Source organism: Sinocyclocheilus anshuiensis, unplaced genomic scaffold, assembly GCF_001515605.1.
Source record: "Sinocyclocheilus anshuiensis isolate Anshui unplaced genomic scaffold, SAMN03320099.WGS_v1.1 scaffold206, whole genome shotgun sequence".
Taxonomy (NCBI): Eukaryota; Metazoa; Chordata; class Actinopteri; order Cypriniformes; family Cyprinidae; genus Sinocyclocheilus; species Sinocyclocheilus anshuiensis.
Window position 1 is genome coordinate 1,885,787 of NW_015542358.1, and position 15,088 is coordinate 1,900,874.

At 34.8% G+C, this 15,088-nt stretch overlaps 1 protein-coding gene across 1 annotated transcript in view; it reads left to right on the forward strand.

The window, feature by feature from the left end:
• Positions 1–1,733: 1,733 nt before the first annotated feature.
• Positions 1,734–15,088, forward strand: part of LOC107691868 (inactive ubiquitin carboxyl-terminal hydrolase 53-like) — a 39,471-nt gene continuing 26,116 nt past the window's right edge. The window contains exons 1-7 of the mRNA XM_016490692.1: positions 1,734–1,937; positions 5,349–5,441; positions 5,544–5,678; positions 7,228–7,341; positions 10,215–10,295; positions 12,364–12,510; positions 14,040–14,177. Of these exons, the coding sequence (XP_016346178.1) occupies positions 1,734–1,937; positions 5,349–5,441; positions 5,544–5,678; positions 7,228–7,341; positions 10,215–10,295; positions 12,364–12,510; positions 14,040–14,177 (912 nt within the window). The remainder of the gene's footprint in view (positions 1,938–5,348; positions 5,442–5,543; positions 5,679–7,227; positions 7,342–10,214; positions 10,296–12,363; positions 12,511–14,039; positions 14,178–15,088) is intronic.

Here is a 15,088-nt window from a genome sequence, read left to right on the forward strand (position 1 = left end):
TGGGTGTGTTTCAGAATGCTCCCTAGTTCAGTAATAAGTACACTGCCCAAGGGAGTCAGCCATTTCTAGTGCTGGCGCATTGTCAAAATCATTCCTGGGCACTGAAAAAATATGCTACCTGGGACTTTCCAGAATCCTCATGGATTTTGCTCTGTCTGTTAAGATGAATGGGATTGCTAACAAGTAGCTTTATCCAGGTGTCATAGATCTCATTGGCTGCAATGAAGATGCACGACAAAACAAAATAAGGAGGATGTCGTTTATACAACAGTGTAGTTTTTAAAAGTATTCAGCAATATTATTGATTTGACTGCACTGACACTATCGGAGGAGAGCAAAACTTGAACTGAATTGAGCTGCTACTGTCTTATGTACAGTTCATATGAAATGACTTCAGTTACTGAATTGAATTAACATTAAACTAAATTAAGCTAAACAATGACAATGTTGTCTTCTGTGGAGATTTTCTTCTAGCTAAATCCTATTTTGTTTTATAATTGGTGAACTTTGCCGTTAGTGAGCTGAATTGAATTACAGCTGACACTGTAATTGAACTGAATTGAATCAACAACAACTAAATTGAACTGAATTATGGCATTCGTATTGTCTTCTATGAAGCTGCTTTATATCTGAATCCAATTTGTTTCATAATTGATTAACTTTGCAACACTAACAGTTATTGAGCTGCATTGAAAACTAAATTGAGCTGAACAAGGAAACTTTTGTCTTGTGTGGAGCTACCTTGCAGCGAAAATTGAAATATTTTTAGAATTGGTTATTTTTGCTATATTTACATTGATATTTTCCTGTTTATTATTGTAAAGCTGCTTTGAAATATGTACAATTTATAGACGGAATATACTATATATTTGAAAATGACCTGACTTAACAGCTATGCTTTAGTGCAGCATTATCGGGTCGAGATTGACTCATCCTAACATTTAAGGTATCAAGGCCATTGCTTTGCATTGCTAGGCCATATTTGATACACATCATACTGATTTTCAAGTGTAAGCAATAGAGTAGCTGCATTTGCATATTTTCAGTCTGTGCATTTGCCAAGACATTGTCATGATGTCAGTATGTCCCTGTTGGATAACATCAGCTTGCTTGTTTGCTTGCATAGAAACAGGTTGGTGCAAAGTCGTAAAAAAAGTTAAACAATAACAGCATTATTCAGCGCAGCATTACCAGTTGGATAAGCTGACCTACTGACTTTTGCACAGTTTTGAATGTTTAGCCACTCCTCTCATTGGTGATTTGTACGGAAGTGTTCATAATGACATGGAGTTCTGTGCTGTTGTCAGTGTCTCAATTTGCAGAAATGTTAAAATGCAGGCGGGCATGTTAAAATGCTATTCAAGAATTCATGCATTGCTTTGCTTCTCTCCACAGAGTGAATCCTACTCATCCTAAGGCTGATGTCCTCCAAGAGCAGCGTCTGAAACATGGACGACCCTTTAAAGGTTGACTGATTCCAGCTGACACCTTCGTAACTATGCTGCGAGTCACTCGAAGCCTGATGGCCACACTAGCCACCAACAACCCGCCTAATTCCCCAACCCAATTCAGGGAATGATCAAACCGTCCTGTCTAGGACATACGCACCAAGAGACCTCTTACATACAGGTCAGCAGCAGAAATAAAGGCTTTTACTCAATCGTTGCTAGGAAACAGACATTCAAATCTTCAAGTTAATCTGTCATAACCCTTTTCCATCTTGATTACTTGAAATGAACTCAAGCCTCAACAAATACCTGTTCATCCGCAGGACGGCAGATACCCCAAATCCAATGGCATGGGCCAAGTTCTTCAGGAGACCAGGAGGCAATCTTGCCAGGTCTTACCAGCCGGGATCTATGCTGTCCTTGGCCCCTACCAAGGGACTACTAAATGAGCCGGGACAGAACAGCTGCTTCCTCAACAGTGCAGTGCAGGTACGTGTTTAACCCAAAGCTAAGAAATACATGAGCAGGTTTGTTTTACATGCCTATATTTTTAACAGTTTACACAGAATAAATGAAATGCATGTATGCATATGCATATTGTATATACTTAATCATTTTTTATTTTCCTATTTAAATTAATTCAATTTTTATTTATTTAATGTTTTTGTCAAAATGTATCAAATTGTGGATATACGTATACAAACACACACAACCGTTCAAAACTTTGGTGTCGGTACGACTTTTGAATGTTTTTGAAAGATGTTTCTTATGCTCAAAAAGGGTGCATTTATTTGATTAAAATACAGTAAAGACATTAATATTGTGAATTATTATTACAATTTAAAATCAGTGTTTTCTATATTAATGTTTTAAAATTTAATTTATTCCTGTAATGCAAAGCTGAATTTTCAGCATCATTACTCCAGTCTTCAGTGTCACATGATCCTTCAGAAATCATTCTAATATTCTGATTTGCTGCTCAAGAAACATTTAATATTTCTATCAATGTTGAAAACAGCTGTGCTGTTTCATATTTTTGTAGAAACCGTGATTTTTTTCAGAATTATTTGATGAATAAAAAGTTCAAAAGAACTGCATTTATTTGAAATGGATATCTTGTATAACATAATAAAATGTCTTTATTGTAACTTATAATCAATTTAATGCATCCTTGCTCAATACAGGTTTTAATTTTCTTTTATATCTAGTAGCCTACCCTTTTTCACTTAGTAATATGTTAATGTTTTTACAAGTGGTACTTTGAGCAACTTGAATATGGTAATCATTTTACCATAATTTATTAATTTAAGTGCAGATATGAACATAATGACTTTTAAAATGGCTTTATTAACCTTTAAAGGCTAAAGTCTTCAAATCTGAATGAACTAAACAGGGTTACCATCACACCTACATATAAAAGTCAGACAGATTGCACTTACCACAATAACATAAAAATATCGCACCACCCCCCTAAACATACTTAACTTTCTTATGACTCACATTTGCAGTCTGACCTTCACAGCAAACTGTCATCTCCTCCTCAGTTCCTACTGAGAGAGTATTTACGGCATGCCAACTCCACCCGTTAACCCCCAAATTTTTGTCTTGCTCCCAGGCCGCTAGTTACTGGAAGTCAGTTTTCCCTCTTGGATGGGATTGTGGACGCTATGCTTGAGTGTATCTCTGCCTATCTCTCTGTTATCTTGTTCTTGTACTCATCACCACGGAGTGAGGTCATGCTCAGACTAAGTTGTCTGGGGCCTAAGGGAAAGACACTGAGTGAAGAGTAACCTTACACTGGCCGTCCAGACTCCAAACACACACACACACACATTGGCATTGGCATTGGCAGATGAACAGCTCTCACCCCCCATCCTGTCACAGCCTAATCTCCCTTGAGCTCTTCCACCAAGCAAGGACAATGAGTCATATTTCTCAGAGTTTTAAGAACACAATGACGGCCAATAAGAAGAGGCTAAGACATAATGCATGGCCTTTGGAAATAATGTTGACTTTAAGATTGGCACTTGGAAGTCATCATGCAAAACCAGAATAAAGTTGTAGGAGTTTATAAAGATACATTAGAGGAGAAGTTGCAGATTTACATTGCAGAGGTGGCACAGAGCTGCTTCTGAAGTGGCATTTAAGTGTCTTTACACAGTCTGTTTAAGGTGGCGTAAATGCATTTACACAGATACAAATACAACTGTATGCTTTGTTACTAGAGGCTGAGGTGGCTCGAAGCAAGTTTAATTTAGTCTGGCTTTTGTGCGGCATTATATATTTACACAGAATTTTGAGCAGGCTCAGAGCAGCCTTAACTCGGCTGTGTAAAGATGTGTTATTTAGAGGACCTCACTACATGGACAGGATTTTGCAGCACATTTCTAACAGGAAGGCTGTTACAAACAGTAGGCAGAAAATGATGCTGTCTTCAAGAGGCATCTGAGTTAAGGCTGCTCTGTGCCTGCTCAAAATTCTGTGTAAATATGCAGTGCCGCATAAAAGCCAGACTAAATTATGAATGCTCCGACTTACCTCAGCCCCTTAGTATCAAAGTACTGTATAAAGCTGCAATTGCTGTGTAAATGCATTTATGCCATCTCTGAGCAGCATTAAACAGTCTGTGTAAGACACCTATGCCAAATTTACACCGCAAAGGTGGCACAGAATTGCTTCTGAAGTGGCATTTAGGTGTCTTTGTACAGACTGTTTAATGCTGCTCAGAGGTGGCATAAATGCATTTGCACAGCAATTACAACTGTATGTTTTGATAGTAAGGGGCTGAGGTGGATCTGAGAAGGCAAAATTTAGTCTAGCTTTAATGTGGCATTGCATCTTTATGCTGAATTTTAAGCAGGCACACAGCAGCCTTAAATCAGCTGTGCAAAGACGCCTAAATGTATAAAGGTGCAATTGCTGTGTAAAATGCATTTATGGCACCACTGAGCAGCATTAAACAGACTGTGCAAAGACTAAATGGAATTCAGAAGTGCTTTTGTGCCACCTTTGCTGTGTAAATTTGGTGAGAGCCTTAAATATTAGACAGCATTGGTGTTTTTATTCTTAACTTAAAATATATTAAAAATCATTTTCGTTAATTGAAATAAAGCTGAAAAATGAAATATTTAAAAAGAGTAAAGCAAAAAACATTATCTTAAAACTTAAACTGATGTTATTTCAGTTAGTTGCCAAGGACATATTTCTAATTTACATTTAAAGTACTAATTTACTAAAACTGATATAAAATAATTTAAAACTGTATAAAAATGGGAAAAAAAGACAAAAGCACAAAAAAATTGCTAAAACCTTATCAAATATTGACGTAAATGCTTAAAATATAAAAATTAAATTATAAATATAAATAAATACTGCAAAAGTATATAAATACAGTGCCCCGCAGGTCCTTCAAAAGTCTTAAAATTTAGTTTTATTTATTTAGAAATTATTTTATGTATTTTTTTTAATTTTTATTTAAGGTTATAAAAAGTATTAAAAAGAAATATAATAAAGCACAACAGAATTCTTAATTATCGTTGTAAGTGGTCTTAAATTTTGGGATGGGACAGGAATTGTGACCTAATGTGATTGTTAAACTTCAAAAGCTTGTGATATAATAAATATGAAAAAAAGTAAAACAGCCAATACTGGTCCACCTCTCATTTGTATTGAAATATTGATACCAAAACAATTTCAAAACATGTATTTACTGAATAAAACGTGTAGAGTATTGCCAGACTAACTTGCACCCTGTTTTGCTGATTAGCAGTAGTAAGTCATTGAATGCGTGCCGCAACCTGCTTAATTAAGTGAAACAATCCACATGATTTATTTACAGATTGTTTAGAGTTTACTGAGGTGAGTTAATTATAAGCATGAGTTTCCTATAATTCCATGCAGGTTCTTTGGCATCTCGATATCTTCAGACGGAGTCTTCGTCAGCTTCCAAAGCACTACTGCTTGGGCGACTCCTGCATCTTTTGTGCTTTGAAGGTATTCTCATGACCAAACACATCATGACGCAGTATTTAATACTTCCTTTAAAAGGATGTTTTAAAGTCAAAAGTTTGAAAGCACTTCATGTTCGTTTTGCAGGGAATATTCTGTCAGTTCCAGCACAGCCGAGAGCGAGCGTTACCCTCAGATAACCTGCGTAATGCCCTAGCCGAAACCTTTAAGGATGAGCAGCGCTTTCAGTTAGGCTTCATGGATGATGCTGCTGAGTGCTTCGTAAGTGTCTTTTTTGTATTTTTGTGTATTTTAGATTATAAAAATGTGTGTGTGTGTGTGTGTGTGTGTGTGAAATTTTATATATAATTTGTTATTATTTATTTTATTTGTAGTTATTCAGGTGGGTAATATAGCTACAAAATGTTTTTGTTTAAATATATATATATCTCACACTCTTTAGGAAACACAGTGATCAAATAAAAAGTGCATTACAATCAATGCGACATATCAGACATTTGATAGAGCACCGTAATGCTTGCAATATAATGTAAATAGAAAATTAAACGGTATAAACATCTTATTAATTTTATTGGTCTTTTTGATTTTGCAGTCTGCTGGTTGGCAATGTGACCTCTCCAAATTTTAGACGATTTGTCACTTAAGCATACATGGATAATATCCCATCTTAATTTAATGTGGTAATTTTTTATTGTTGTCTTTTATAGAGAAATAAAATGGAAAACTGATTTCCAAATTAAGCTCAGTTGCCATTATGTGCATTATGCACAGCACAGATCACACACCCTTGCCTTGGAAGCTGAAGTAAGCATGTTCACCCTTTCAGTATATGCAGGATTTCTCTTAGGGCGCCGCCTAATTGCAGTAAACCTGCTTCGCACTGGGACCTGTAATCATTTTCTGTTTAGCACAGCAGGACTGTGGAGAGTCTGTCATTACCTCAGTAAAAGTCCATTTACAGTGCTCCCTTAAACAACACAATCAATGAAGGATCTCTATCAATGCAAGCCTGGAGTGCACAGATGCATTCACACTACTCTCAGTCAATGCAGGCTCTTTATCAGCGCTGGGGTAGATGCAGCCTATGCTTTTGTCTGTTTGTACAAGATGCCCTGAGCTAGGGCTGTTTAAAATAAGCTAATCTGTACTGTAGAAACATAAAATTAATCTTGCCTCTTTTCAAAATGGCAAATTGTCTCAGTGCTGTTGGTGTTACTGAATGTGCCCACGGTTCTCAGGTTTGAAAGGGTGTATTTAAGCAGATAATAGGCTTGGAGAAAATTACTAAAGCTTAGAGTGCGTTCACTTAATGCCAAGGTATCATTGCACCAGCCCAAACAAATCCAATGTGGTTAGATAATGTAAAACAAAAAATAGTTGTTTTCATGTCTATGAATCTCTAGCACAATTAATTAAATGGTTAATAAAGTTTTGTTTATTTATATATTTTGTGTGTGTGTGTGTGTGTGTGTGTGTGTGTGTGTGTGTGTGTGTGTGTGTGTGTGTGCGTGTGTGTGATATATAAAACACATTTTTATATATTATGTATTTTATATATTTTTATGTTTCTGTATTAATTTGGAGGTTCAGTGTTAGAATATATATGGTTACACATTTTTAGGTTAGGTACGATTAATCATGATTAAAGAAAATGTCATTAATTAGTAAACTTTGTTTTTTTTACCGAAAGACAAGCACTAATTTATATATTTATGTTATTATTAGTCTTGTCTTTTTGAGTACGTCATGAAATGATTGTGGAAAATGCCTTATGACACATACAAATGCCAGGCTTTTATATTTTTCATAGGAGAACATTTTAGAAAGGATTCACCTGCACATCGCGCCCGATGCTGAGACTGATGCCTGCACATCCAAGTCCTGTATCACTCATCAGAAGTTTGCTATGGCACTTTATGAACAGGTATTGTAGCTTTTTAATACTACACGTGCACTCATGCGAGTAATTGATCGCTGTCCTGTGACAGCAGTTTTCAATCAGTCGGGAAAACTCACAGGGAATACTACAGAGACATTTACATTCCCTCTCGCTTCTTCCTCTGAGAGTTGAGAGCAAAGCCCTGATAAAAAATGGTATTAGATGGTAATAACATGATATACACTATGTAGTGTAAATACATTATATACACTAACCTTGAAAAGTTTGGGTTGGTAACTTTTTTTTTTTTTCTTTGTGAAATTAATACTTTATGACGCAGGGATGAATTGAATTGATCAAAAGTGACAGTAAAGACATTTATAATATTTAAGTATAAGTTCACTTCCAGAATACAAATTTCCTGATAATTTACTCACTCCCATGTCATCCAAGATGTTCTTGTCTTGCTTTCTTCAGTCGCAAAGAAATTACGTTTTTTGAGCAAAACATTCCAGGATTTTTCTCCATATAGTGGACTTCAGTGGTGGCCAGCGATTTGAAAGTCCAAAATGCAGTTTCAATGCAGCTTCAAAGGCCTCTACACGATCCCAGCCGAGCAATAAGGGTCTTATCTAGCGAAACGATCAGTCATTTTCTGAAAAAAAAAAAATATATATGTATATATATTTATTCACTTTTTAACCACAAATGCTCGGCTTGCTCTAGCTCTGCAATTTTTTTTTTTAACTACTGTATTTTTTTTACTGTATATTTGATCAAATAAATGCAGCCTTGGTGAGCATTAGAGACTTAAATAATCTTATTGACGCCAAACTGATATACAATATTGGTACAATCTACCATATTTATGTACTATAGTATTTATTTGGTTCTTCGGAGTACCATCGTACATGTCCAGCAAATATTTATCTTGCATAATACATAAACCAAGGCAAAACTGGTACAAATGAGATACAATCATAAAAAGCAATTTGAGATTTGTTGTTTAGACACAAGAAATAATGAATTGTTTTGTCTCTAAAAGGAGTTTTTATATTGGTTACACCCTTAAGTTGTACACAATGTATGTGTGTTGAGACATCTCTTACATCACATACAGTAGTGTAGTTAAGGCTTTACATAATATAGCAGTCATGACTTCATCACTCATGACACATTAGTGTGTGTGTGTGTGTGTGTGTGTGTGTGTGTGTGTGTGAGAGAGAGAGCTATTAATGCTTTAACAAATTAATTAATGCAGCATCCTTTTTCCCCCTTATCAAATTTATTTTCCCTTTTTGTTAAATGTTAGAAATGATTGCACAAATTGTACTGTTATGTTGTTACACAGTATTCATAGTTCTTACTAAAAAGATGCTGTTAAAAAATAAATCTTAAAAATATACCATCTTTGTTTTCCTTCTGTATTAATTTGGAGATTCAATGTGAGAATTTTGGGGGGATTTTTTATATAGTTTAATATTTTAATATATATTTTATATATAATGTATTTTTACATATTATATATACTTTTATGTTGTTTCTGTATTAATTTGGAGATTCAATGTGATAATTTTGGGGGAATTTTTTATATTTTGAGATTTGTTGTTTAGACACAAGAAATAATGAATTGTTTTGTCTCTAAAAGGAGTTTTTATATTGGTTACACCCTTAAGTTGTACACAATGTATGTGTGTTGAGACATCTCTTACATCACATACAGTAGTGTAGTTAAGGCTTTACATAATATAGCAGTCATGACTTCATCACTCATGACACATTAGTGTGTGTGTGTGTGTGTGTGTGTGTGTGTGTGTGTGTGTTTTCCCCTGCAGTCTGTGTGTAGGAGCTGTGGCGCGTCGTCCGACCCGCTACCCTTCACTGAGCTTGTGCACTATGTGTCCACCACAGCCCTCTGGTAAGCTAGTACCATCATGCCAGACACTCAAGATGCGTTTATAGAGCTGGGCGATATGGCCAAAAATATTTTCACTATATTTTTTTACATATCATACAATATCGATATTTATCACAATATTCATTTACCATTAATGGCATGTTTGTTAGACCTTGAAAATGAATGTAAAGACATTATTTTCCCCTAAATTCAGTTTCTATTTTATTTCTTCCTGGATTCTGTTTTATGATTCAGTACAAATTTACCATTAATAATGGTGTCTATTTAAGTGAATTAATAAAACTTTAACCAATCAATTTAATCAGTCTTTTAAAATGAAAATATAATAAATTTACAACAAAACATTTTTTTTTTCTTTTTTTTTTTTCAAATAAGTTGCTGAATGACAGCATTATATAACTGTAAAATTAATAAAAATTACTACTATTATTATTATTAATTTTAGTATTAGTATCACTTGGGAATTATATTTCAGTATACAATAGTAACATATTTCTGTCATAATTTCTTCAAGTTGAACCTGACTTTTATTTTGACAAGTTGTCATGAAGGTCTTTTAGTTTTACCTTCAGTTTTTTTTACCGTAGTTTTTCTCGGATTAAACTATGTGAAGCTGCTGAAGTGACTCTCAGAGCAGCTCTGGAGATGAAGTTCCTGTCCTCGTATATTGAGACGCAGATGCTAAAAACACTGCAGGCATCATATGTGTTTGAGTTTGTGTATCAGATGAAACTGCGCCATTGGTTCACAGACTTTGCATATTAGCAACACGCACTGACTTGTTGTAGTCGCATTTATTTCTACTGTTAGATTTATCCATTTCAAGGAAAAAAGTCGAACTAAATTTTAACGTGACTCAATATGATATTGTTTCATCACCCAGCCATAAATGTTGATGTTGCTATATTGACCTGAAAAGATCAAAATACCTGTGCTTTGCTTATTAAAAACTGCTTTTTATCTCTTTCTCTTTCGTCCTCTTTCTCTGCGCTCCAGCCAGCAAGTCTTGGAGAGGAGAGATGAAAGGTTTGGGGAGTTGCTTCAAGCTGCCAGCACAGTTGGAGATCTGCGTAACTGTCCGGTAGGTGGCTGCTCATGTTGATTAATAATGTGGAATTTACTAGCACTTTCAGCCCTGAGAGGACACCGTCATGCATATAGTATGATAGCTGTTTCTGCCATGTGTTGTCATCAAGCACACTCAAGGACGAATGCACACACTCTTCTTATCTGATATTCTGCTAGTGTAACACCTTCATGTGACAAGATGAGCGAGATGAAACCTGAGACCGGAACGTTCCTCTCACATATCAACACATTCTGCATTTTTAAACAGGCAAAGTAGGAAGTTACATCCTACTATAGTCACTGCCAGAAGCAGCACAACATTCATGTGTCTCTCTGGAGTAGTAAAATGTTTGGTCACAACAGGGTTATTATAGTTTACTGAAGCTAAAACCATAAAAGCATGCTGTTACTTGAAGTAAAATATACAAATACTTATTTTATTTAAGCTAGATGCAGGGCAACATTTCTAATTTAACTTCATTTCAATGTTTAACTTCATATACTAACTAGAACAAAAAAGTTAAAATAATAATTAATGAAAACGATGTAGACATAAAATTATAAATGGGTCAAAGACGAGACGTCCCGTTTTGGGGTCTGCATCAAATTAAATTTAAAAAAGTGATTTTATATACATAAAAAAAGCATATTAAATGCAAGTTAAAATGTCTGTTTTTAATGTTTCAAATCAGCAGAACAGATATATTTATGTAAAAATGAAACAACATTCTGACCTGTACTTATTCAAATATATAAAAGAAAAAGTTAATTTTAAATAAATGTTATTATATTTTAAATGATTAATAACTTCTTGTAGTTAAAATGTATGTGACCCTGGACCACAAAACCAGTCTTAAGTGTCAAGTTTTCGAAATTGAGATTTATACATCATCTGAAAGCTGAATACATAAGCTTTAAATAGGACAATATTTGGCCGAGATACAACTATTTGAATATCTGGAATCTGTGGGTGCAAAAATACATCATCTGAAAGCTGAATACATAAGCTTTCCATTGATGTAAGGTTTGTTAGGATAGATAGTTTTGTCTAGGATACAATATTTGGTCGAGATATTTGAAAATCTGGAATCTGAGGGTGCAAATAAATCAAAATATTGAGAAAATCACCTTTAAAGTTGTCCAAATGAAGTTCTTAGCAATGCATATTACTAATCAAAAATGAAGTTGTGATCTATTTATGGTAAAACATTTACAAAATATCTTCATAGAACATGATCTTTACTTAATATTCAAATGATTTTTGGCATAAAATAAGAATCAATGATTTTGACCCATACAATGTATTTTTGGCTATTGCTACAAATATACCCCAGCGACTTAAGACTGGTTTTGTGCTCCAGGGTCACATATAAAAGAAAAAGTGAATTCTAAATGAATGTTATTATATTTTAAATGATTAATAACTTCTTGTTGACAAATGGGTAAAACCTAGTGGTTTTAAGGATAGTGACAAAGATGTAAAAAATTTAAAATTACAGTTAATTAGCATTTTAGGGGCTACACTGTGATCCTTATATAGAGTCTTTTAATATCATCTGATTGTAGTTCTATATATGCCTGGCACATTTTTTGTTATATGAACTATTGTTACATTGACATTTTAGTGGGTGTCTTCTGTAAATCATGGTTAAAATGTATGATAGCCATTATTTTTTGCTCTCTTAAAAAAATTAAACTCGACACATTCTAACACCCAAGTAATAAAAAGACAAAAACACACAACAAAATTTCTAAACTTTAACTGCATTTGAAATGAAAATGGAAAATATAAAAATATAGACTAATTCAAAATATGAATTAAAACTATAGTAGTATCTCAATGATAATCAGAATTATCCAAAATGATTTCAACTGCTGATTTTAAGTATTTTTAGAAGAAAAATTCTTCTAAAATCCGTTTTTTTTCCCCCTGTAAGAATTTGTCTTAAATATCTTATTAGTTTTAATTTCAAAATTGAATTACTCCGATATGGTTTTCAACATGGAAATGGAAAAACGCTGGCATGGTGTTAAAGAACATAATAACAAACAGTTATGTATTATCTCCATCACCTCAACAGAGTAAATGTGGGCAGAGAATCAAGATCCGGCGCGTGCTGATGAACTCTCCAGAAATCGTGACCATCGGATTTGTGTGGGACTCAGAACAGTCAGACCTCACTGAAGACGTCATCCGATCTCTCGGACCACACCTCAACCTCTCAGGGGTAAGATTGTCATCTAGTAAATACACTCCGCTCCACCTGCTTAATTTCAGCAAGGCACCTGGTCACGTCCTAAAGAGCCAAACTACAAAAGCCCTACAGTACAGCAGCGGATCATGAAACAGTGCTTTATAGAACATCTATGAAGAAAAAAAGATATGAACAAAAAACAAAGGTTGAAAGTGCTTCCTGATTGGTCACATGATTTGATTATACTTACTTTCAGAGGTCTGTTTGGTATAAATGTGAATGTGCTAAGGACTAAATAGTCTTGAAATTTCCTTACTAAAAATATTGTGGTTGGCAAACCATGGAATATACTAGAGGTCAAACGATAGTGGATTTTGCCGATACCGATAGCTAGGTTGGACCACACTGGCCGATACCGATTAATTAACCGATAGTTTTTAAAATGGATACTGAACAAAAACTAAAGGCCACTCTCGCACCGTATAATGACAGCAGACCCTTCTCAGCCGCTCCAGCAACGGACGCAACCTGGAAAACTATCGGCATGTATTTTTGCCGATAACCGATAGTTCCAGCAATCAACTATCGGTGCCGATTAATCGGCAAAACCGATACATCAGTCGACCTCTAGAATATACTGTAACACTAAATAGAACCAAATTTGAAAACATTACATACTAGGAAAAAAAAGAAACAGTGAAAATTGTAAAGTAATAGTAAAGCATTGCAAAGAAAATAACAGAATTAAACACAAATTTTTGAAGAAGGAAAACTGATATGATTTTCTTATAAAAAAAATGTTTACAGTGTATTTACATGGTACTTAATTTTAGTTCAACCCAAATTAAAATTTGTAACATTTATTCATCCTTTCTTCTGTGTAATATTGAAGGTGATATTTTATAATACAAAAATAAGATACAAATACATTAGAAAATAAAACACAATGGAAGTCAATGGTGAACAAAATTATTGACAGTTTATGTCATGGAAGTTTGGAGAGACATGAGGGTTGAAAATAATGACATAATTTTCATTTTTGGGTGGACTATCCCTTTCAGTGTCGTTAAAAAATCCAATCGAATCCCACAAAAAAGTACCATGGTAAATGTCTAAAAACACATTACATTACCATGGTACTTTTTTCTTATTAGAGAAAAATATGATAGTTGGTAAGATTACTGTCCATATTTAAGGCTTTGGAATTCGGTGATCTAAATTTACAAGAATCTGCTAATCAACGTGTAGGTTACTCAGATGTTTATATGTCAGTGAGGATTGAATCTTTGTGGAGAATTCCAATAAAGAACATCTTTTTCCTGGCTATTATATAAAATATAGAATTAATAGGAAGCCTCCATCCAGATTAAATGGCTATAAAAAGATCCTGACGTCACAACAGTCACTCTTTTACAGTTATTTATTTATTTTTGTAGCACATCTGGTGCTGGTGTCATTGAGGCCAGTTTATGGTGGTGCCATGGACCATATGTGTGAAATAAAGCAGACGTTTATCCTCTTCATAAGACTGAGGTTGTGTAACTGCATCAGTGCCTGAATAGCCCACGCCTGATGACCAGAAAGCCACTGCAGTGGAAGGTCATCTGACTTCCGAGTGTGGAGATGGCCTTCATTACCAGCCTCATGTGTGGGAGTATAAAGCCATGCTTGAGACCTGTTTACTACCAGACAGCCCTTCTGTTTGTGCAGCTGCATGCATTTCAGATGGAGAAAATGCATCTATACACTTTAAAATAAATATTCCAAAGGAGGTTTTCTCAGTGATGCCATGGAAGAACCATTTTGGCTTCCCAAATGAACCTTTCCGCAAACAGTTCTTAAAAGAACCATTTTTTCTTAGTGCAAAGAACAAATTATTAGTTTATAGAACCTTTTTCCCAATATAAAGAACATTTGGAATGGAATGGAATGCAATGGAATGTTCCATGGAATTTTAAAGTTCTTCTTGGAATGCCAGTGAAGAACTTTTATTTTTAAGAGTCTAGGTGACCTTGCAAGAATCTAGATTGGAAGAATCAGTTATTTTACTCAAAGCGATCGTCACAGATGCTAAATAGCATTCATTCTTCTTTACACCCACTTCCACGTTACCACCCTCCAGTATTGGATTTGTCTCAGCCGAAACCTCTTGGACAAGTACAAAGGCCTTAATTCTTTCCCTGGTTCTCCCTGTGATGGTGGAGACTTCAGAGGAAAATCGCTCCCGCCTGCCTGGAATCCATTGTTTCTCGAGCTTCCGAAGAAAACCAGCTATTCAGGAACCAGGGGTGAAGGAGAAAGTGTTGGTTATGCAATAGCTGCTTCATTTAAAATTGCTTGAGCAAATGCATCCTTCTGCGTTCCGTCACCTACTTCTGCCTTCTAAATCTGAAGGACTCTTTGACACAATGATTTTAACTCAGAAGACTGCAGTCTAGCATTCTTAGCTTAAGAAATGCTGTATAAATCATATAAAGAGTTCATTTGCAAAAACCGATAACTCTGTTTTTAACAATTTTCAAAAATCATGTTTTTTCATTGTGCATTTCAATTCTATCTATCTATCTATCTGTCTGTCTGTCTGTCTGTCTCTCTCTCTCTCTCTCTCTCT